Below are 22,721 nucleotides of genomic sequence, written 5' to 3' on the forward strand. Positions count from 1 at the left end.
GTGCAGTTCCTGTGAATTCCCATAACTAACTTGTGGTTTCTCAGTCACTGTCCAAAGTAATTCAGAGTCTGATGCTAACGTGAAACACAAGAAAGAATCACTAGTTTTGCATGGAATTTAGAAAATGGGAGAAAATACATTATGCATGTCTTCAGATTTCTTTCAAATCCTTTCTAGTTGTAACGTCACAAAAGTATGTTTTGCATGAAACTAATTTGTAAATTCTGTATGCTTGATCTTTCTCGGGGTCTGCAGCACTCAACAGGTTTCATACTAGGAACTCTGTCGTTCTACAATAAAACAAATAGATGTATGTTGTGTTGTTAGCAATTGGTGTTAAATGCTGAGTATAATTGCTTCAAATGTGAAGATGTGATGAGGTCAGCACTTTGTTCAGACATTTGTCGTTTTGGTGTTAGGAGTTTGCTTCCTGTTTTGTGGAAGGTCCAGCACAATAGTATTTGCGTGTGTCTACCTTATATTTCCCAGGTTTCTACCATTTGAAAAAATGAAGTTGTAGAGTTTTTTGGTTATCTATGCTTTGGATAATTCCAGTTAATGAATGTCAATGAATTTTTTTTTTTTTCAGTCACCCAGCATGGGCACCCTGATGGGGGTGTATTTACCCTGCATGCAGAATATCTTTGGGGTTATTCTCTTCCTTCGGCTGACTTGGATGGTAGGAATGGCTGGAGTTCTTCAGTCCTTCCTGATTGTGTTACTTTGCTGCTGTTGTGTAAGTATATTGTTAGGTTATTATTTAAATGGTTATTTATGTTTTTATTGTTAGCTTAATGGTTGGACTTGGTGATCTTAAAGGTTCCTTTCAATCGAGACAATTCTATATAGGTAAAATAATGCATGTGACATAACCTCTGTGAAACTATTGAGAAACTTGGAGAGGCTGTGTTGTAGATGCACGTGTAAAGAAAAGCCAGATTTATGCTAGACACTGCTACCTTTGTAGCCATCTGATTTCTTTTTTTTTCCTTTTTTTTTTTTTTGCTAGTATTTCTAAGCTGGCAAATGTATCTAGTGTAGTCTTAAAAATGAATGGGGTTTGTTCAGCAAAGAGCTGTTTTCTCTGCCTGTCCCAGGTCATGGGTGCCTGCTTTTCCTTTGTTGGAATTTCAGCTCTGCAGACAGAGGGACACCTGCCTTCTTTTATCTTTTGTCTGCTTTGTCTGCAAACACCCATTATTTCACCTGATAAAGCAGTGGTCATCTCTCAAGCAGAAGTCTCAACAGCTTGATGATTAAGTTCCTGGTACCCTTGTTTTCTTTCAGATAATGACAAGTCAAGGCAGAATAAATAGAAATATTGTATCCTGTATGCAGTGGCAGCTTTGCTCTATCAAGAAATAAGTTATGTTTTGAAAAATGTTGTTGACACAATAGCTTCCTTTCCTTGTTTTCCCCAGACTATGCTGACAACCATATCAATGAGTGCTATTGCCACAAATGGTGTTGTTCCAGGTAAGTGTAGTTACCAAACTTCTCATTTGTGGTTTTTTTTTTTTTCTTTTTTTTAAAGAAGTTGCTACGAGCTGTTAATGGGGTTTTATTCTAGAGAAATTTGCTTAAGCTTAAGCCAGGATATAAAGCCTGAATTCATATCTAGTCTTTCTGCTTAGTATCGATTAGGCTAGAGATGAATTTATTTGGTTTTTAGTTACCCCTATGCTAACAAAAGGATTCTTTAATTGAACACCCAAAAAAGCAGATACATAGTGTATAATTTTGTTGTAATCTTGTTGTGAATATTTTACAATTTGTAACAATAAATAAATGATAATTTTACTCTCATTTTCTTGTTTTATAGCTGGTGGCTCCTATTTCATGATATCCAGGTCATTAGGCCCAGAGTTTGGTGGAGCTGTAGGGCTGTGCTTTTATTTGGGAACAACATTTGCAGGAGCAATGTATATCCTTGGTGCCATTGAGATTTTATTGGTGAGTAGCACTGGAGTAGTTCTGCTTTTAAGACAAATGGCATATAGAAAGTCCTGCAGTATTCTTGTCCTGTATTCATATACACATTTATAGGTAGAGACCAGAAGGTCTTCGGTTTCTCGGTGTCCAATTCTGTACTGCTAGTGCTTCCCTTTGGAAGTTGCACGCTCTGTGGGTATCCAGAATGGAAGCTCTTCTGAAAACATAGATGAAAATATGACTTATGCTCAAAGACGTATGCTTATTATTGATACAGGTGGCTCAGTTGCACTACTGAAATAGGATGGGCCGTCATCCCTTGACTTTTCCTATAAACTGAATTTTCCTGGTGAAGAACATGTTGCAAATTGGAAATTGATTTACATTTCTAGTATAGGTGCAAGATCACTACAGTAATATAGGCAGAGTTCTGTTCCTGTGTACCTTCAGCTCGCTTTCTTCTTGTTTCAGACATACATTGTGCCACAAGCAGCGATTTTTCATCCATCCGGTGCCCATGATGCATCCAGTGCTATGCTAAACAACATGAGGGTGTATGGAACTCTATTCCTCATCCTGATGGCAGTGGTGGTCTTTGTAGGCGTGAAATATGTTAACAAATTCGCTTCCCTCTTCTTGGCCTGCGTAGTAATATCCATACTGTCCATTTATGCTGGAGCTATCAAGTCCATCTTTGATCCACCTGAATTTCCGTGAGTACTGTTTCTGGATGGGGGTACAGCTTGCCTACAGGTCTGGAAGGTGGGCTTCAATGGAAGTTATTTAACACTTGTGCCTAATACTTTGTCAAAGCTGCCTTTTTTGTGAATTACTTCAGATTTATTTGGCTGTATATAGTGATAGTCTTCTGCACGCAGAGCTCATGGAATAGAAGTTCCTTAGGCTAAAATGAATGCATTATTACATTCTTTTAACTGTTTGGGTAGAATGAAGTCACGTGGTGAGCACACAGATTGATGGAGGCTGACATTCCTCTGCTTCCTGCAAAGACAATCCAGTACCTTCGCCTACGGCTGTTGACTTAAATTTTTTAGCGAGAATTTTGCTGGGTTATTTATGGCAGTCTGTCTCGGTAGGAAGCAGTTTGGCAGGTCCATTTTCCCCAGGCCAGTCAGACACGATGTGCTGCTTCCGTGGTTGGAAAATGTGGTGGTGTGATGCAGCTGCTGAGAAATAGGGCTTCTCCGAGGAACATGGGAGGTGGGATGGTGGGCCCCCTTGGTCTGAAAGCAGATGAATCTGCAGTAACAAGCAGCTCTGCTCTCAACACAACACACGTTCCTTGGCGTGTTGGCAGTTCAACATGTAATACGGTGTCTTAAACTCAGAGCTGGAGCAGCAGTGCTGTGGATGCATGTGTTTTACGAGGAATGCAAACGGTATTTCCTGATGCCGCTGACAAGGGATGAATGGAATGGAAATAGAGGAGTTGAGTCTGCATAATTCACATCTTAAAATGTTGTGACCATAACTAAGTACTTGCAACCCTCAAGTGCTGCCTTTAGATATTTAGGGCTGAATGATTATAAGGTTTTACAACGGTGGCAGGTTTACAGCAGTAAAAATAAAACAATGTCTCTACCTCCCCCTTATTATCTCTTGAATTGTTCCCGAATGTTCTCCCTATCTTCCTTCCTTGGGCTGTATTCATTTTTCTTTTGCTGAAGTAACCAGATATTGTATTCATTTTTAATTCTGGAGTGGAAGGCATCTCTGAAGTTACAGTTACAAACAAACCCTACAAAAATAGCCCTGTCTCTTCCATTTTCATGGCTTTAGTGCTTGATGAGACCTGTGAAACAATTAAACTTATTAAAATGGAAGAAAGAAAGAAAGAAAGAATATAGGTACAGGAGGATTTTAGCCATTATGCATAGTACCTTCTGACAAGAAGAATTTTTGCTTATTGTGATTGAAATGTATGTTCCTGATTCTAAGCTAAAATGTCCGGGGCCATTTGAGTACTACAGGGCAGAAACTAGGATAATGCAATTCCAAATATCTTTAGATATTCTAAATACCTAGTAATTTGAATGCTAGTGTTCTTCAGATCTCTTCCACTCCAGTAATTCTGTTTAACTGAAAACAAAAATATTGCCTAATATACCCTTTTCATTGTTTAAGGTAAATTTACCAAATCCAGTAAATCTCACTGATGTAGCTTTTTATATCCCTCTCAAAATTGTTGGAAAAGTAGCCTTATACTTCTGACTCTTAAAGGAAACAGGTACACAGCCTTTGTCCTGCTCCCACCATCTTTCTGAAGCAGAGAAATGATGTAGCAGACTGGAGCCACTTGAAGTTTCCATGATACGGAAGAAGAATTATGGGGAAGGGAGGATTTCATTGTCCTGGTACCATATAACGACACTGGTTTCCATGTTTCCCTTCCAGGATTTGCATGTTGGGCAACAGGACTTTGTCAAGAGAATATTTTGATGTTTGTGCCAAAACTGTAGTTAAGGATAACATTACTGTGGCCTCTAAGCTTTGGGAGCTTTTCTGCCACACTACAAACTTAACCACCGAGAACTGTGATGAATATTTCCTAATGAACAATGTCTCGGAGATAGCAGGAATTCCAGGAGCTGCCAGTGGCATTTTAAAAGGTATAATAGAATATTTTATTTTGCCCTAAAGAGGAGGCACGCTGAGCAGTTGAAATGGGTTGAACTGTTCCCTGCTGGCTAAGAAAGAGCAACTGAAAAAATGTAATTACTGTGAAGAAAATTATCTTCAATAAAGAAGACCAAGTCTTAGAATCTTTAAAAAGAGTAGATGGCACTTTTCTCCTGATACAGTACTTGTCTGCTGTAAAATTGATTAAATTAGCCTTGTGTGTCTCTTAATTTCAGCAGAAAGTCAGCTCTAATTAAGAGCTATACTAACGTGAGTAAGTAACAACTTAATTTTTTTTTCAGATCTCTGTAGCCATAACTCTCCATTTTAGACGGGTTAAGATTATGTTCTGAAAGATAAGAGCAGTTATATAAAAATAGTGTACCTCTGTCTTTGCCCACTCCTGAATGTAATATCATTGAGAGGTGTTCATTATTGAACTGAACTCCAGAGAAGAGTTGTTCTGTGCAGATGCCGAGTGTCTCGGGTTCCCATTTTCACAGAAACCGGTAGTCCGGTTTCAGAAACGGACTCGGCATTTATCAGTGAAATTTCAAATGCCAACCATGTAATTCTGTAATTCTTCCACTGTCTAAAGAACAAATCAGATTATATCTAGAAAGCTGGTCAGTATTCCTGCTGCTTGTTCTCTGAGCTATTATGTGTGGGTGTGGTGGTTCATTAAGAATATTCAATGTGTTTCTTGGGGTTAAAATAGGTGAAAAAAAAAGTTACATTTAGTAATACTCAAGGGTAAAAAGTGCTTAGGCTTCTGTAGGCTGTTCATAGATATTTATTGGTTTTGTTACAGATTTTCTTGAAAGCATGCAATATAAATTTTCTTTCATGTAACTTGTACATATCTTAATTTGTGTTGACCACTGAATTGCATGAATTGCATTTGTAATCTTCAGTAGTAAACCAAATATAACTGAGAACAGATTTGAACTGAAATATGCTTTTCTTTTCCGTCATCCGATAATAACACTGAAGACAATTTATGGAGCAATTACTTGGAGAAAGGAGAGATACTGGAGAAAGCGCATCACCCGTCTGTGGATGTAGCAGGCCAGAAGAACAACCTTCATCTGTATGTGCTTTCAGACATAGCCACTTCATTCATGGTGCTGGTTGGCATCTTCTTCCCTTCAGTAACCGGTGAGATTCCTGGGACCAGAGGGCACCTTGGGTCTCTGAGCAGCCTTCTCTCCCTGATCTTACGTCCAAAATGTATTTTCAGGTATCATGGCTGGTTCCAACAGATCAGGGGACCTCAAAGATGCCCAGAAATCCATTCCCATCGGAACAATTCTTGCTATTGTCACCACATCACTAGTCTGTATCCTTTTAAAATCAGTAGAGTCCTAGCACCTCGTAAGTGGCACAGATGAATGACTGTTACCTAATTTGTGGAGCTGCTTTCAGGTGACTAAATTATCAGTGTGGGTATGATTGGTCAGTGGAAGGAAAAAAGCAGTCCTTGAGCTGAAAGCATCAGAATTATTATCCTGTTGTTTTCCATCTCCCTTTTTGTGTTGGGTTTTTGTTTTGTTCTTTCGCGTTTCCGTTGCTTTTCTTTGCTGTGCAGTGGTCTGTAGCTTTGCAGGCTGGTGGAATACAGAAATAAATTTTTTTAGGATGCAGTGGACCATTAAGATGAGGGAAGGCTTTAAATGGGAGAGATCATAAATTTCAGTTCCTTAACAAAAAACAAACAAAAAACCCCCAAATCCTTTTCATTTGAGTGACATTAAGGATTATATGCTTCCTTGAACATTTTAGGGCAAGATAAGCTGGAGTTAGAAACTAAACTAGATGTTCCCCATCTGGTGGGACTAGATGGGGATTTCCCATCTAGTGGGGAAGAAGAAGATGGGGACACTTGGGACTTCCACCCAGGTGGTTTTTTTAGGAGGGTAAAGGGAGAAGGTTCACGTGTAGAGTCAGCTTCTCACTGGTACCAAGGAATTTGTGCATTTATTTTGAAGTCAGTGAAACAAGATCATGGCACATCACCTTACAGGACTGTACTTTTTTCTTTTTCCTCCCCCTTGATTTTTAACACACTGATCTGATGTAATGCTGTTCCATGGTTGTCAGACACATCCCGAGGTGGGGCACGTGGCAGTGTTTCCCACACCACGCTGAGGAGTGAGCTCCATATTGCTTTCAATGACTCCTTGTTCCCCACCTGTCTCCACTGAGGGTGGAGCACTTCATTTGCAGAAGATGAGGCTGTTCCTCTTACCAGATTTCTAGGTGCTGAGTGCCTTCAGAGGAACAGCGTTTGTCCCAGCTGAAGTTGCCGGGTTTTGTATGTGGTTAAAGTCTTCAGGGCTTAGAACCCACTGGAGCTTTGCTTAGGAATGGCTGTGTTAGTCTCTTCTCTTTCGCTAGAGCAGAGACAAAGCCAAGGTCTTTCAGCTTCATCTAGCTGTTGGCGTCCCCAAACTACAATTTATCAATACAGGAGATTAAAAAAAAAAAAAGGCAAAAGTCAATTAATATGAGCAAGGACTTCAAAACTTCCTTGTAAGCATTTTCTGAATAAATCCCACCCAAGGGGCAGTTGGCCGAGACGGTGACTCTCCTGGAAGTTCTGCTGTTTTGAACCTGGTTTTTGCCAAAACTTGCCAAGGTGGAAATCAGGATCCCAGCTCGCTTGTCCCAAAGCCTTTCCCAGATATTACTTTAGGAAGTGACCCTGTATCCACAAGTCTGCATTTCCTATGAACACATTAACATTAAAACAGGTAACAGCCGTAACCCCCAGCTCTAGTGTTAAAGTACTCGCAGTTGAAAGCTGATTTCCTGGTGGGTAACTTTAACCGTAGAGGTTAATACGCCACCCAGTGGAAGGCTCACACCATAATTTTTAGGAGTGATCAATGTTTCCCCTTTTATTACTGTTTGTATTTTACGGTTGCGTTTTGGGGATAAAGGGTAGAGTGTAGGATTTAACCAGTTGTGAAAACTTAAATCTCGAGATCACATACTTTACTGGAATGCCAGATCCAAAAAACCTGAAGTGTTTTGTACTCCCCAATGCAGAAGTAGGACAGTTTAATAACAAACCCAATATTCAAAGACTGTGATGTGAATGCCATTCACAAAATGAGAAAATTCAAGGTAATGGTTTGCTATACATTCAAAATGTCTTCAAACACAAGAGGAGAGAGTAAAGGAAGATATTTTAATATCCTTTTCTGTCTACTCTAATAGATTAAATTGATGTTAACTTCAAAAGAATTTTATATGTAATCTCCTTTATCATAACACTTAAAACTTTTTTTTAAAAATTGAAACTTAGAATAATAACTGTCTCTAATATTAGAAAGTATATTATGAGCAGTGAGACGTTAATTTACTCACTGGCTTTACCCAGGTAGAGATGCTGCAGTGCAAACGCCATAGGACGGAGGCACATACTGAACTTTCCTCAATACTTTCTATGGTTGTTTTTATCTGCTATGTCTAAGTAAATCCTTTTTCCTTAGCATGCTCTGTACTCAGACTTCAGTTGTGTCTTATTATTTGGAGCCTGCATAGAAGGTGTAGTCCTGAGAGATAAGTAAGTTTTATTGCTTTAATGCTCTCCTTTCTTTTTCTTTTTTGCAGGGAAGGTGTGTTCTTTCCTGGGTGCCTTTTAAACCGTATTTGAATGTAAATTGTAAACCTGTAAACCACGTTTTGGGAATCTTGTATTTGATTTGATATTTTCTTGCATCACTCCTCAGATTTTTCATCCTATGTCTTAATTCCCCCCTGCCCTGCCCCAGACCTATTTTGTCTTGTGTTGACGTACCTTTTTCAGTTTCCAGGGGTACTCGTTCAAAGATCAGATCCCTAACAGTAAACTAGATTTTTCCTTTTTCTTTCTCTTCCCTAGAGAAGCAAGATGCAAACCAACAAAAATTCATGGGTGGTTTTTTTTGGTTTTTTTTCTGTTCCTCACTTTCTTTCCTTGTTTGTTATCCTCTTTTTGTTAATTACTGAGGTTGGCAAAATTACACTAAGTTTGGTGTGTGGTTATCTCTGCCCTCAGATTATTAGTTATCAGACATTTCTGTCTGTAAACTAAATAACAGCATTCCCATTACTAGAGTCTACAAGTGCTTTTTCTGAAAAATTCCCTCATGTTTTCCAGTGGAAAAGCAATGAAGTGAATATTATTGTCTGGAAAAAAGACCCCAACCCAACAAACTAAACCAGCCAACAAACAAAAAAAACTCCAAAGTCTTCTGTAGGGATGTCTGATGTGGATTCTGATGGGTGTTTTAAACATTAAACTTTTTTTGTGTTAAGAACTACATCTTTCCAGGTGAAAGTAGAAAATAATGTTGTGCTAATAACATAAGAGTTTTATAATATATAATCGAAAGCAAGTTTTCAAATTGTAGAAATCAGGCTGCAGACACTTCTTATCTGTGTATTAAAAGTAATTCAGATTGTTCGTTACTTCCAGTATTTCCTAATCAAGAAAATATATAATATTTAATATTTCAATGACATCTTAAAACAAATCGAGAAAAGTAAATGTGAGCATCAAAACACTCCTGTCCATATGACTGTTCCTCTCTGCAGGTTCGGTGATGCAGTGAACAAGAACCTTGTGGTGGGCACCCTGTCATGGCCCTCGCCCTGGGTCATCGTGATAGGGTCCTTCTTCTCTACCTGTGGGGCAGGTCTACAGAGCCTGACCGGAGCCCCCCGGCTGCTGCAGGCCATAGCCAAGGACAACATCATTCCCTTCCTCTGGGTAAGGAGATGTTTAAAAAAAAAAAAAAAAAAAAAAGGCTTTCTCTACATAGTAACTAACCAGGTATTTGACTTCATGCTCTTGGAAATCAGATTTATTTTCTCTAGTTTGCCCAGCACTGAAGTGAAGGTAAATATTTTTGATTTTAATGCTGTTTTCTTCTGTTAAAATCCAGGAATATTTTTAAAGGGGTTTGAATACACCTGTGTGGTAATTTTATGAAGTCTAACATCTAATTCAGTGGAAAATCACTATTGTTTTTTAAAAAGTTGTTTTGGGGGTGGTTTTTTTTTTTTTCATTATAACTTTATTAAATCCTTGGAAAGTATGCTTAATATTTCTATTTCTTCAGATTTTTGGTCATGGAAAAGCGAATGGTGAACCAACATGGGCTCTTCTGTTAACAGCATTAATTGCTGAGCTGGGGATCCTTATTGCTTCCCTTGACATGGTGGCTCCAATTCTGTCAATGTAAGAACCAGGGTTGTTGCTATTTGGGGAGGGGGGGTGGCAGAGAAAGTGGCAATATTCTTTTGAGTTTTGCTAATTTGATTGTCTTTCGGAACCGTATCTTAAATCAGCAAAAGAAAATTACTGGAGCCTGAGTTCCCCTTTTATTATTCCTATGAATTCTCTGACTTTGGGCTCTGCATATAAATCTTTTTGTTTCTGCTCTGGAGTATTCCATGAATAAACATGTTTTTAGTATATTGTTTTGTTTGGGAAAATGTTATTTTAATCTCAGAACAAAGATGATGTTGTGGATAGATCTAACTTGAGCCAATTAAAAAAAAAGTGTTCGATCTACTTTATATTGATAGTTCAGGCTAATGAAAATCAGAGGGATGGGCGCATGTGACAGGGCAGCTGTATTTGACTTGTCCTGGTTTGAGGTGGAACAGAACCAATTTTCTTTTCAGTAATTTTACTGTTCTGTTCCATCTCAAACCAGGACGTGACTGTAAATTATTAGTATGATTATAATATGTGTCAGAATTGAAAAAGGTGTGTGCTAAAAGGTTTTGCTCTTTTTTTCTGCAGGTTTTTCCTGATGTGTTACCTCTTTGTTAATCTGGCATGTGCAGTACAAACACTTCTTAGAACTCCAAACTGGCGGCCCCGATTTAAATACTATCACTGGTAAGCAAAAGCCATCATGCTCAGCACCTCGTCTGTCATGTACAGCGTGGGTTTTAGGTGGGCATCTTTTATTTCTCTGGATGTCAGCTCTAGACAAGAGCACATCGATGTAGTGCTCAGAACCAGACCCAGGTATTTAATGGCACAAGGGTTTCAGCTTTACTTTCACTGCCCTTTCAGAGTAGACAATCTAAAGAAAAAAGAACAAGAGAATAATTGACTTGTTTTTAAGCTTTTTCTACCCCACTACTCACTGATATCTTTGCTTTTTGTTGCAGGGCCCTCTCGTTTTTAGGCATGAGCATTTGCCTTGCGCTGATGTTCATTTCATCTTGGTATTACGCTTTGGTAGCTATGCTTATTGCCGGCATGATTTACAAGTATATTGAATACCAAGGGTAAGTATTAACTGGATAGACAAGAGTAGGAAGGAGATTGGGTCTAGTGTTTGAATTATCTCTAGAAGGACCTGTTCAGAGTTGGGATTAAGGGCTTCCGTTACTAGTTAATGTTCTTTTCATTGTATTACTGAGTCAGCGCTAAAAAGCCCATGAAGAGTTTTGTTGTTAGGCCTCTAAAGGTGTTTGGTGAAAGTTGAGAGTCACAGGGAGCAGAAACCCTGGTTGGGATCTGTCCTGTCTGTCACATCATTGCTTCAGGCCAGAATAGGTGAAGGCAGCCACCTCATTGCAGTTGATCTGGTGCAAAAGGCTGTCTAAGACAGGCCTGGAAAAGCTGAATCTGCAGGTCAGGGCCTGGGACTGTTAATATCTGATGGAGTCGGGCTGTGTAACTTAATTTTAACAAATCAGGTATTGAAATACTTGATATTTGTTTATGCTTGGGAAGCATTCCCTGTAGTGGAGTGTTGATTACAAATTAAAAGCAGAATGGTGGTGGTGTGGTGTACATGTGACTGAGACATTTGCATTTCTCTCACGTGATACATGGTAAGTGTCACATACATACATTGACAAATGATAAATATGCGTGTGATGCCTCCTATCTATCACATTATTAAGTTTGTTGTAGGGTAATGATTTCTCTATAGCATGACTGTAAGTGTGCAATTAAATGCTCATTAAACCATATGTTGGGTAAATTGTGTGTTCTTCACAGTGCAGAGAAGGAATGGGGTGATGGTATCCGAGGTCTTTCACTCAGCGCAGCACGATATGCCTTACTCAGACTGGAGGAGGGCCCTCCACACACAAAGAACTGGAGGTACTCCCTTTTGGCTAATGAAATGCACTGTCATGATTTTCTACTTGCACTTAAGGAATGAAACTGGACTCCAAACAAGATGCTCTTGGTCTATGAATTAATTTAAATGCCTAGAATATTAAAAAAAGAAAGGAAGTGTTGAGTCTGCAGTAAGGTGCTCTGTCGCTGCCCGAGCACTACTGTGTGGACCTTGTACGCACAGACCTTTTGTGTCCTTTGGATCTTTAATTGACCTCTGAATCGGTGAATTCAGAAGTGGAACGTGGGGGACCTTGGAGATCTCTGAGTAGAGAGGTCCCTAGGCCCATGCTAATTTCCACTGGTGGCACGAAGAAGTCGCTGCTATCATTCTAGGATTAAAAAAACGGAATAGCGGCCAACATATCTCCCTCTGGCTTTGTGTGTTGAAGACAGATTAAGTGAGAAAGAACCCTCCTCTCGGTTATGCATTGCACAACTCCTAGGCTCTGAACAAGAAGACTAGGAATATACCAAAGAGGAGACTTTTATAAATCTTTTTATACTTGCTCAACCATAGTGCAAGAGAGAAAATAACTTAATTGATGTGTAGCAATTTCTTAAGGGGCAGAAAGCAGGTGGAATCTGTGTTTAGATGAAAATATTCGTGTTTGCCAACTGTTTGGCACAAGTATCCAGATAGATCTGGAAGGCCAGCCTTACAGTATAAACACAGTGTGTGCTCTAATAGTACTTAAAAGAGCCTTGAAAATCAACTATGTAAATAAAACAGTTACTCAGGCCTCTTCAGGTAAGTACATGAACAAAAGAATGCAGTAGCAGAATTCCCTCAATGCTTCAAATCTGCTTTGATGCAAGGGAAATAAGGTATTCATTAAAACCCTTCTAATGTGTGAGATACAAAAAGAGATAATATTCAAGCACAATTAAAATGATGAGAGAGGCAGTTTTTATAAGTGTTTTTGTTAATAAAAAATACATTCCCTTTTTTATTTTCTCCAGACCTCAGTTGCTGGTGCTTCTGAAACTTGATGAAGATCTGCATGTAAAATACCCTAGATTGTTAACGTTTGCCTCCCAGCTAAAAGCTGGCAAAGGTTTGACTATCATAGGATCAGTGATCCAAGGGAATTTCTTAGAAACTTACGGAGAAGCCCAGGCTGCTGAACAGGTCAGTGTCTTAAACAAATGCCTAAAGTACAAAGGGCTGAGTGGGCAGGTAACTTAGAAGTTTCATAATCGTACATGGGGAAAAAAAGCATATCCATAAAGCTTCTGGGAAATACAGGGCTACAGCTCTCCAGTAAAGGGCTTGCAAACGTGTTTCAGCTGCCAGTTGTGGCTTTGGGAATATAAGGTGACAAATGCTTGCAACTTGTGTAAACAGCCTTACTGCGTAACACTGTCTTCATTGATACGCAGTGGTTGCTGTGGAAGTTCATGTGTGCTGAGTAATGGAGGGAAGAGGACTATTCCGTTTTCTGAACATACCAAGAAACATTTCAATAACTGTCAATTGTTACAAACGTGGCAAACGTGCGGTGTCTCTTTCAGTGTGGTGATAAATTTATTACAAAAAGCGTTGAAGGGTGGTCCTGAAAACTTGTTAATAAATCATTTCATCTTCCTCACTGTGTAAACATGACATCCTAGCCCATCGTTTACATCTGTATGGTACCAGCACATCAGTGCTTTTCTTCCCTGGACGCTTATAAACAGGAAAACTGTTATAAAGGGAAAATGAATTTGTAGGCTTATATGTTGACCAAGTTTGTTTAGTTTTTAAACAAATAAGAGTGTGGTATTCCTGATAGGAGTGTGAGGGTTTGCTGCTTATATTTGTAAACTGAATATAATGACAAAGCATATTACATAGAAATCTCAAACTGGAAATCTGAATGAAGTTAATTAACCTCAGGTTTAAAAAGGTGAGTGTTTTAGGATTAGAAAATGGAAAGCGAGATAGTAACACAGATAATCACTAACTACTACTATGAATAAGAGATTAAGCACAAACCAAATAACCTTTGTCTTAATCTGTTAGAAATAATTATGTTTGGAAGGGAACTATGTGCGTTTCCTTCCAAGTATTACATGCAGTTAGTGGGTGTTTTCTCTCTATTTTGTTAAAGAATGCATGAGAACAGAACTTTGCTTTAAGATGTGTTTTACCTGTGGATGTGCAAACCAGGAATTTATGCTGTAATAACATGATAGAGAATTCCTTTTGGTTGTGAGGTTTTTCCTTGTCTGTCTTGCAGACTATTAAGAATATGATGGACATTGAGAAAGTGAAAGGATTTTGTCAAGTAGTTGTAGCCAATAAAGTTCGAGAAGGAATCGCCCACTTGATCCAGTCCTGTGGACTCGGTGGCATGAAACATAACACTGTGGTTTTGGGATGGCCATATGGCTGGAGACAAAGTGAAGATCCAAGGTCATGGAAGACATTTATAGGTGAGCTTTAAAGGTCCTGTGGGATCAAACACTGTGACCAGATGTTTATTACACATATGGTACACACAGGGGATTTTAACAGAATCCTTGTGTGATTGGTTTTGATTTTTAGTCTTTTTTTTCTAGTATTAATTGTGAGGTAGATAGTTTCCATAAAACTGCTCTATGTTTGAATACCACTTCTTGCAGGCAAAAGACCTATGAAAGACATTCAAAGATTAATCTAGCAACTAAAATTAATCTGTCTAATGAATGGTTAAAAAAATACGGACTTGAGAGATACTGTTTTTATGGCAAACTGTAATTTGTTTCCAAGATAATCTCTGTCTCTTCACTGGTCCTAACCTACCCATCTCCCTTCACTACTGGAGCTCTCCTTGCCTTCATCCCTCTCCTTCTCCTATGATCCAGACACTTAACACAGTCAAATTAGAACAGAGCAGATGCTTTCTCCTCATGCTTACCTCTGAAGATGGCTGCTTTATTTCAAACATGAAATAGGGCTTGTGTTCCTATAAGTCTGCTTTACCCTAGCTTTGTCATCTGGTCTGACCTGTCTATGCAAGCTTTGCTCTACATGCTTTCTGTAAGCAATGACTTTTATGGTTTGCTGACACTTGCTTAGTGAGTAACTTTTTTTTATTATCTTTTTTTATTTTTTTAAACCCATAGATCACTCTTGCAGAATTGGAAGTAACCGTCTGTTCTTCCCCTTTTGGGCAGGTACTGTTCGCTGCACAACGGCAGCCCACCTGGCTCTGCTGGTTCCCAAAAATGTGTCTTTCTACCCCAGCAACCATGAGCGTTACAATGAAGGCAACATTGATGTGTGGTGGATTGTGCATGATGGAGGCATGTTGATGTTGCTTCCGTTTCTTCTCAAACAGCACAAAGTAAGGAGCTAGCCAAAGATTGTTTGTCACCCAACTACTTTGGTGTGTGTTAGTTTAAAGACACAAGGTCTGGTAGCAGAGCCTGTATTGGTAAATGAGAATGGATATATTGATAAGTCTCTGTTTTATACAACAAAGTATTACTCACTCAAATACTAAGAGTTTGTGTTCCCTCACCAGGTTTGGAGAAAATGCAAAATGAGAATTTTTACTGTAGCTCAGATGGATGATAACAGCATCCAGATGAAGAAGGACTTGGCTACTTTCCTCTATCAACTCCGAATAGAGGCAGAGGTAGAAGTGGTAGAAATGGTAAGGGATTTGAGCCCGTTTTTCACTTTATGATGCAAATGGTGGGATTTGGTTATGACTTGATTACAAGCACAATATTTTTTTCTTATTTCTCTAGCACAACAGTGATATCTCAGCATATACTTATGAGAGAACTCTTATGATGGAGCAGAGGTCTCAGATGCTGAGGCAAATGAGGCTGACAAAAACAGAGAGGGAAAGGGAGGTATGTCATTTGTGGTTGATTTGCTGTGGGCTCCTGAGGTGGATGACACAAGTGTAGTGTTTTATATAGCTGCTGCTTAAATTTAACTCCTATGTTCTAAAGATTTAAGGAAATACTTCAGTGTAGCTTTTTTGTTTTGCAAAACTCTGTGTAGTCATCGAATGCTAGAAATTGTTTTGGGAGAAAACGATGGCAGTATATACGCTGTAGAAATGATTTATGTGTTCCCCTTTGTGATGTAAATGATACTGGATGACTTGAGGATCTAAGTCTCAACCCTTTCTTGACCTTGGTTTTGCTTTATATGGAACATCCGGAGTTTGTCTCAATTTATAGTATATCCTGTTTTCCTACTGAAGATTTCATTCCAGTTTGGACTGTTAGGTCATGTAGCTATGAATGGTGCAGATGATCTAATTTTTCTGCATGTGTTTGTCCAATGTTTTTTTTGTCAATCTTGAGTCAGACCTGTCCATTGTTTCAGGCCGTGTCACGATGTGAGCTAGACTGTCTTTTTTTTTTTTTTTTTTCTTGTGTAGATACAAGCCTCTGTTAGTCCAAATTCTGCACAGCTTACACCCATCAAAACTGTTTGAAGTCAGTTTGGTGTGTAAGATTATTAGCTAGGGCAGATGCCTGGTATCAGAATTTTCCCAAATGCTAAATTGACCATACAAAATAAAGGATACAATGGAACAAAAAATCTTCTGTTGCTTAAACAGAACCAAAGAATGTAAAATAAAGTCTCTGAGCTCACCTAGTCATTCATGTGCCCTCTAGGCTCAGCTGGTAAAGGACAGACATTCAGTAGCACGTCTGGAGAGCCTCTATTCAGATGAAGAAGATGAGGGGGATCCAGTTCCTGAGAACATCCAGATGACCTGGACAAAAGAGAAATGTGATGCTGAGAAGCGAAACCGAGGCAGTGCTGTGGGAAGCTTTAGAGATCTCATCAGCATTAAGCCGTGAGTCTTGTCAGAGTCAACAGCTTGAACCTTCTGAAACTCTAAATGTGCTGTGATTTTATTATCTTTTGTCTCCTAATCCTTGGTTTAGGCTTGCACAATAAACATTGAGACCCAACTACTGAAAAGACAGCAGTGAGCCTCCTGAGAAATCTCTAATGAATTAAATGTGGCACATGTCCCTCAATATTTTACCCAGGATAGTCAAATTCTAAATTGGAGCTGTTAAATCCTATTATAACTTTCCTCCTGTCTCCCAAATACCCCAACAAAACACACAATTAAAAACCAGACTGATAATTTCACTGATCTAATCAGAATTTTAAAAAAAGGCTGATAATTTCACTATCTAGTGTGTAGTGCAGATGTTTAACACAGCAAGGAAGAAGCTGTGGAGATGGTTTTGAATGACTGTGAATAGAGTACGTGTGTGATAAACCCCTCCAAGACAGACTTGCTGTTGAAGGAGCACAGACATGTAACAGCAGCGTTAGTCTGACCACGTGTGTGCCCCTTGAATAGCTGGAAGTAAAGCTCAAATTTGTGGCTTTGATTCACACGTTTTATGTGTGAATCTCCTGTGACCTCTCTGATGTACGACATCGTACCCAAAGTGTTCACTCAGACAGCTTTGCATACATAGCAAAGGTCCAGGTTTTTCTTTCTAATAAATCAGTGAGAATTCCAATCTAGTTTAGGATGAATCATACATAATTGGTATACTGTAGAAACTGATGAATTTGGTGTTAACTACCTGTACTTTTTCCTCTTCCATGCTTTCAGAGAGTGGGAAAACTTGTAAGTTTGATGTTTAACTTAGAAGTACATTAAGATGATTGAGAGGGAAGGCATCATTTTCTCAACTAAAAGCAGGAAAACTACATGTAATTATGGAAGAAAAGAAAAGGAGTTAAGAGTTGAGGAGTCTTAGCAATGTTTTAAAGGGACCAGGATTAACCACTTAAGCCAAATAGCATTATAAATAGCACGTAACAAACTATGAGAGTCATCCTGACAAGAACTAAGTCAGGATAGAAAACAATTACAGGTCTGAACCTATTTTCTTAAGAAGAGTATGATGCAAGAAGTGGGAAACATTACTCATTTAGGGAAGCTCTCGTTCCACAACACTGCTGTGATGTTATTTCTGGCAGTTTCTGGACACTGAACAAACCTTTTCTTATAGCCTACACCTTCAAATCACTGGGGAGATGCCAATTTTAAATGTCACTTTAGAGAATACCAAACCTTTAGTTTTCAATTCCTTTTCCAAAACTATACGTCGTTAATAACAGTATATTGTTTCTGGTGCTGGTTTCTTCCTCGCTTCCTGTAAACATAATCTGGCCTCTCTGTTGTCCCTGAGCTTTCGGAAGCTGAGGTGGTGAAGACAGAGGATGTCCTTGCTCCAAGTTAAATAATAACATGAAATAACAGAGAGGTAATCCAAAGTGCGTAAATTGTGCTGTCAGTGTAATAAACATTATTCTTACCATTGCATCTTCTATTTGCTGTCTATCTAAAAGATTTCTTTGCAAACATAAATATTCAGAAGAGCAGCAAGGTTACTAAAGACTTTCACTCATAATATGTAAAGCAGAATTAAAAAAAGTATGGATTCATATTTGATTTGTTTCTACCAAAACTTTTTTAAAAAATATATTAAAATGGAAAAAAACACAAGTGGAAATCCTCAGCCACAAATGTGTTCTCCCTTTGATAAATCTGTTTCTGTATTGTTTTTCCTTTTACGTTACCAAAATAACGAAAAATTCCCTGGCTCAAAATCCCCAAAGAATACTCTTCAGTTCTGTTCCTGCATGAATTGGTGTTATTTTGTGATGATATATTCTGAATAATTAATCCTGCTACCTCTTTTAGCCTGGATTCTTAAGGAGCAGAGGCTTATGAGATCATGCTGCATCTGCTCCCTTCTCTGTCACAACTTTGAAACTAAGGGGCTACTCAAATTTGAAAGCATGATTGAGATTTTTAAAGATACTTGGGTCATAATTGTTTCTTGTAAATAGCCAGGCAGAGAGAACGATTAGTGTCCGACTGAAGGAAAGGCTAAAATCCTTATTATACACCAGAAAGCCCCATAAGCAGACACACATCCAGCCATCTGTAGGGTGTGTTCCAGCCTACGAACCTGTAGGAAACCAGGCTCTCTGGAGATGTCAACTGCTGTTCAGCGCAGAAAGACAAGTGCACTCACAGAAGTATGGACTGAGCGCGATGGTGCCAGGCTCCTCCTGGGTTCCAGCGGGTCTCTGAGAAAGAGTTTTCCAGTACTGAGTGCGGGGAGGTGCGTGGTGTGTGCTGCCACCCAGTGAGGGCATCTGGAGAGGGCTGCCAGGAGGGAAGGCTCTGCAGTCACAAGTGCCCACGGTTGAAGAGTGTGTTCCCTTTCTGCAAATGTGTTTTAACTTGTTATGCAAGACTGTAAATCATCTTTATAAAATACGCTTCTTGAAGAGCAATGTAACTTCATAAACTGGAGACTTGACTCCAGGGTTCTTAAAACTGATGGACTAGCAGTACCTGAAGAGCTCTGTGAAATCTCTTTTGTATCTTCATCATTAAGTTTGGAAAGTTTTACTGCGTGTTCGAGTTGACATTTAAACAGGGCATTTAGGAGATTTAAGATACGATTTAAGGGCCTTTTTAATCATTCAGTTTTCAGAGGCGCGTTTCTAACAGTGAGTCTGAATGTGCTTCTTTTACAGGAACCAGTCTAATGTCCGAAGAATGCACACAGCAGTGAAGCTAAATGAAGTTATTGTAAATAGATCCCATGATGCCAGACTTGTTCTTCTCAACATGCCTGGTCCTCCAAAGAATACTGATGGTGATGAAAACTGTATCCTTCCAGGCAAGGCCTGGTCCACGTTGAAGATCTTCCTTTAATCTGTGCTTCTGAATTCATTTTGTCACAAACGCTGTCAAGCTGTAATATGTGACAAAGGGTCCACTGAGTGGAAGGCACGGGCTGGTGGCACGTATGTAGTAATTGCTTTTACTTTAAGTTGCCACTGGTTGCTCTGGAAGCCTTGTAGGTTTGAAATCAGTCTTGTCTAAATTCTTACTTGATTTAATTTATTTATTTGTTAAATGTAATTAAATTTATTTAATTTAATTCTCAATAGTGGATGTAGCAGATGTTTAAGAAAGCATTCACAGCAGCCAGGCCTGTGGCTGAACTCGAGGGAGCAGGAGGTCCTGAAGGAGAGGCTGTATTTCGGGCGTAGCTCACACATCAGAGCATGGGAACTTAGCTCTAAGCGCAATTAAAATTCAAACCCCCCAGTATTTAGGCACTTGGAGGGACACCTGCACCATGCCTCTAAGCAAGGCCAGAGCTGAGGGCTGCGATCGGGTGAGCCGGCTGGCACCGCAGTTCTCTGTCCACAGCTTCTCTTCAGCCTTGGTTTGCACCATTAAATTAGCCAGCCTTTCACTGGCCTGTGCCAAAAAATGTATGTCAGAAATCACAGACCAAGCGATTGTTTTCTTCTAAATCTAGGCAGTAGTACTTGTAACGGCTGTTTCATAACAGTGTGCTGGCCAAAGAAAGGATAAAAACATTCCTTTTGGCATAAGGGGGTTTCAACCACAGCTACTACAGCCCAGGAGAGATTTTAAACTTGAGGTTATGGGTGAGGATGGGCACGTTCATTTTTGGAGCCATCTGAAACTGGCTCTGTCAAACATGGGGGCAGCCGCTGGCCTCGTCTCGCAGAGGATGCCCCTGCAGCCTCCCCGCTACCAAAACCTCGCCACGTAAACCTAATAATCGCCATGTATTTTGGGTTCGATAACTTCTTTTGTCCTTGACTTTGCTGAAACAGATATGGAGTTTCTTGAAGTCTTGACGGAGGGTCTGGAGAGAGTATTACTTGTTAGAGGAGGCGGCCGAGAAGTCATCACGATTTACTCCTGACTTAGTACAAGCTTCTAACGCTGCTCTGCATTTACCTTCATGGCGATAACGGACATTCCAGTTCTAAACGGAGAAGAAAAAAGAAAAGGTTTTTTTGCCTAACTTTCTCCTCATCCAGTCCTATTCATTGTCTTTCCATTTGCAACATACATATCTTTTGGGATTGCAGTACTGTTACACCATCCAATTAGCAACATAAGTTAATTGTGAAGCTGCCACATTATTCAGTTTCTGCTTTGGTACTCCAGCATTTGTGCATGTAGTTTAACACTAAACCTATTTTTAGTCAGCACTGCTCTGTGCAGTATTTTTAGTAACTGTATGTAAAGTTAGGACATGAAAGCCAGTTACTGTAAAAAGATTTTAAAAGCTTTTTATATTAGGTTTGGGGAATAGAATTACATTATATAGCAGCTAGTTTCTGCTGAAGTTCAGCTATAAAGCATTTTCTAAGAGCACACTAAATTGTAAGAGAGGACTGGAAAAGCTTTGTTTTTCTGGGTTTATTTCCAGAACTAAACTTTCAGTATTGGATAAGAATTTATACTTTTAATACATTTATTGATAGAGATTTAAATAAATTATGTTGATATAGTTAAAATTATGTATGTAGCTTGCTACAAATTGTGTTGCTTCTGAGACTTGAGGTTCTGTGAGGCCAGATCCCTATTTATTTTTGTATTTATTTGTCAGAAATATTGGATACGCAGGTGCAGACTGTTTAGGGTAACAGAGATCTCACAATAAATTTTGAATCATCAGCGGATTGAAGGACCAGTCCTGTGCAGTGTTTCCATGCTTTAAATTTCTTGCAGACCATCCATCAAAGTACATTGAGCATGTTGGAGTCCCGTCTGTAGAGCCAGGTGCTATGCTGCACGCACAGCCATGGGATTGCACTTGCACAAGTACAGGGGACCTGCTGCTTCATTGTATGCTTTATGCCCTTAGAGGAAAAAGAAGAAAAGAAGACCTATATTAACCAATAAGTCTCTGGAGATTTTATCAAGCCCATTGAGTTGTACTTTATGTACAGAACATTCGTATTTTTTCAATAAAATGTTGCATACACTTTCAACCTATTCTCTGTTCTGTGCGCTACGGTGAAGAGCTGGGGGTGTTCAGCCTGGAGAAAAGGAGGCTGAGGGGAGACCTTCTCGCTGTCCACAACTCCCTGAAAGGAGGGTGTAGCCGGGGGAGGTCGGTCTCTTCTCCCAAGGAACAGGCGATGGGACAAGAGGAAATGGCCTCAAGTTGCACCAGAGGAGGTTCAGATTGGATATTAGGAACAATTTTGACACGGAAAGGGTTATTAAGCCTTGGAATGGGCTGCCCAGGGAAGGGGTTGAGGCACCATCCCTGGAGGGATTTAAAAGACGGATTGACATAGCGCTTAGAGACATGGTTTGGTGATGGTTTTTATCAGAGTTAGGTTGATGGTTGGACTAGATGATCTGAAGGGTCCCTTCCAACCTAGACAATTCTATGATTCTATGAATTACCCAGGAAAACCCTGTCTGTCCTTCCCGTGCAGGGCTGCTGTGACCTGACCAGCGCAGCAGCACCCGTGGAGCCGATGTGTGAGGGGAAGGTGGTGGAGGTGTTGGTCCTCCCTGAAACGGCCCATGGACTGCACTGTGGAGGTGCCACCTTAGTTTTTAAGCAGCCTGGTGGGGTGTGCAGGAGTGAGTAAAGGCTGTCATGTCTGGAGTCACCACTGTATGCAATAGCCAGGTAGAACTCCATACCTGTACAGTACGAACCAAACACAAGCTGCTGCTCCTCAAGATTTCTGGCCCTCTGGGAAGCTGTAATCCCATAGAAGGGACACCTGTGAGCTGACCTGTGAGCGGCTGAATATGAGCCGGCAGTGTGCCCAGGTGGCCAAGAAAGCCAACGGCATCCTGGCTTGTATTAGAAATAGTGTGACCAGCAGAAGTAGGGAGGTGATTGTGCCCCTGTACTCAGCACTGGTGAGGCCACACCTGGAGTATTGTGTCCAGTTTTGGGCATCTCAATCCAAGAGAGATATCGAGGTGCTGGAGCGGGTGCAGAGGAGGGCAACGAAGCTGGTGAAGGGCCTGGAAAACAAATCCTATGAAGAGCGGTTGAAGGAGCTGGGACTGTTTAGTCTGAGGAGGAGGAGGCTGAGGGGAGACCTCATCACTCTCTACAACTACTTGAAAGGACACTGTAGAGATGTTGGTGCTGGTCTCTTCTCACAGGTAATTAATGACAGAACGAGAGGGAATGGCTTCAAGCTCCAACAGGG

At 39.9% G+C, this 22,721-nt stretch overlaps 1 protein-coding gene across 4 annotated transcripts in view; it reads left to right on the plus strand.

The window, feature by feature from the left end:
- Positions 1 to 21,526, plus strand: part of SLC12A4 (solute carrier family 12 member 4) — a 50,426-nt gene extending 28,900 nt beyond the window's left edge. For 2 of the 4 annotated variants that reach the window (XM_074158071.1, XM_074158073.1), the window contains exons 4-25: positions 590 to 736; positions 1,422 to 1,476; positions 1,823 to 1,953; positions 2,404 to 2,645; positions 4,348 to 4,562; positions 5,566 to 5,730; positions 5,813 to 5,911; positions 8,086 to 8,143; positions 9,157 to 9,331; positions 9,684 to 9,802; positions 10,373 to 10,471; positions 10,750 to 10,869; positions 11,591 to 11,695; positions 12,677 to 12,845; positions 13,936 to 14,131; positions 14,855 to 15,024; positions 15,205 to 15,336; positions 15,434 to 15,541; positions 16,322 to 16,506; positions 17,290 to 17,304; positions 19,236 to 19,369; positions 20,358 to 21,525. In XM_074158071.1, coding sequence (XP_074014172.1) covers positions 590 to 736; positions 1,422 to 1,476; positions 1,823 to 1,953; positions 2,404 to 2,645; positions 4,348 to 4,562; positions 5,566 to 5,730; positions 5,813 to 5,911; positions 8,086 to 8,143; positions 9,157 to 9,331; positions 9,684 to 9,802; positions 10,373 to 10,471; positions 10,750 to 10,869; positions 11,591 to 11,695; positions 12,677 to 12,845; positions 13,936 to 14,131; positions 14,855 to 15,024; positions 15,205 to 15,336; positions 15,434 to 15,541; positions 16,322 to 16,506; positions 17,290 to 17,304; positions 19,236 to 19,369; positions 20,358 to 20,449 — 2,931 coding nt within the window. In that variant the 3' untranslated portion in view covers positions 20,450 to 21,525. Of the gene's footprint in view, positions 1 to 589; positions 737 to 1,421; positions 1,477 to 1,822; positions 1,954 to 2,403; positions 2,646 to 4,347; positions 4,563 to 5,565; positions 5,731 to 5,812; positions 5,912 to 8,085; positions 8,144 to 9,156; positions 9,332 to 9,683; positions 9,803 to 10,372; positions 10,472 to 10,749; positions 10,870 to 11,590; positions 11,696 to 12,676; positions 12,846 to 13,935; positions 14,132 to 14,854; positions 15,025 to 15,204; positions 15,337 to 15,433; positions 15,542 to 16,321; positions 16,507 to 17,289; positions 17,305 to 19,235; positions 19,370 to 20,357 lie in introns of all 4 variants that reach the window. The other 2 variants (XM_074158072.1, XM_074158074.1) reach the window with 2 other exon arrangements.
- Positions 21,527 to 22,721: the final 1,195 nt, after the last annotated feature.

This window comes from Numenius arquata, chromosome 13 (genome assembly GCF_964106895.1).
Source record: "Numenius arquata chromosome 13, bNumArq3.hap1.1, whole genome shotgun sequence".
Lineage (NCBI taxonomy): Eukaryota > Metazoa > Chordata > Aves > Charadriiformes > Scolopacidae > Numenius > Numenius arquata.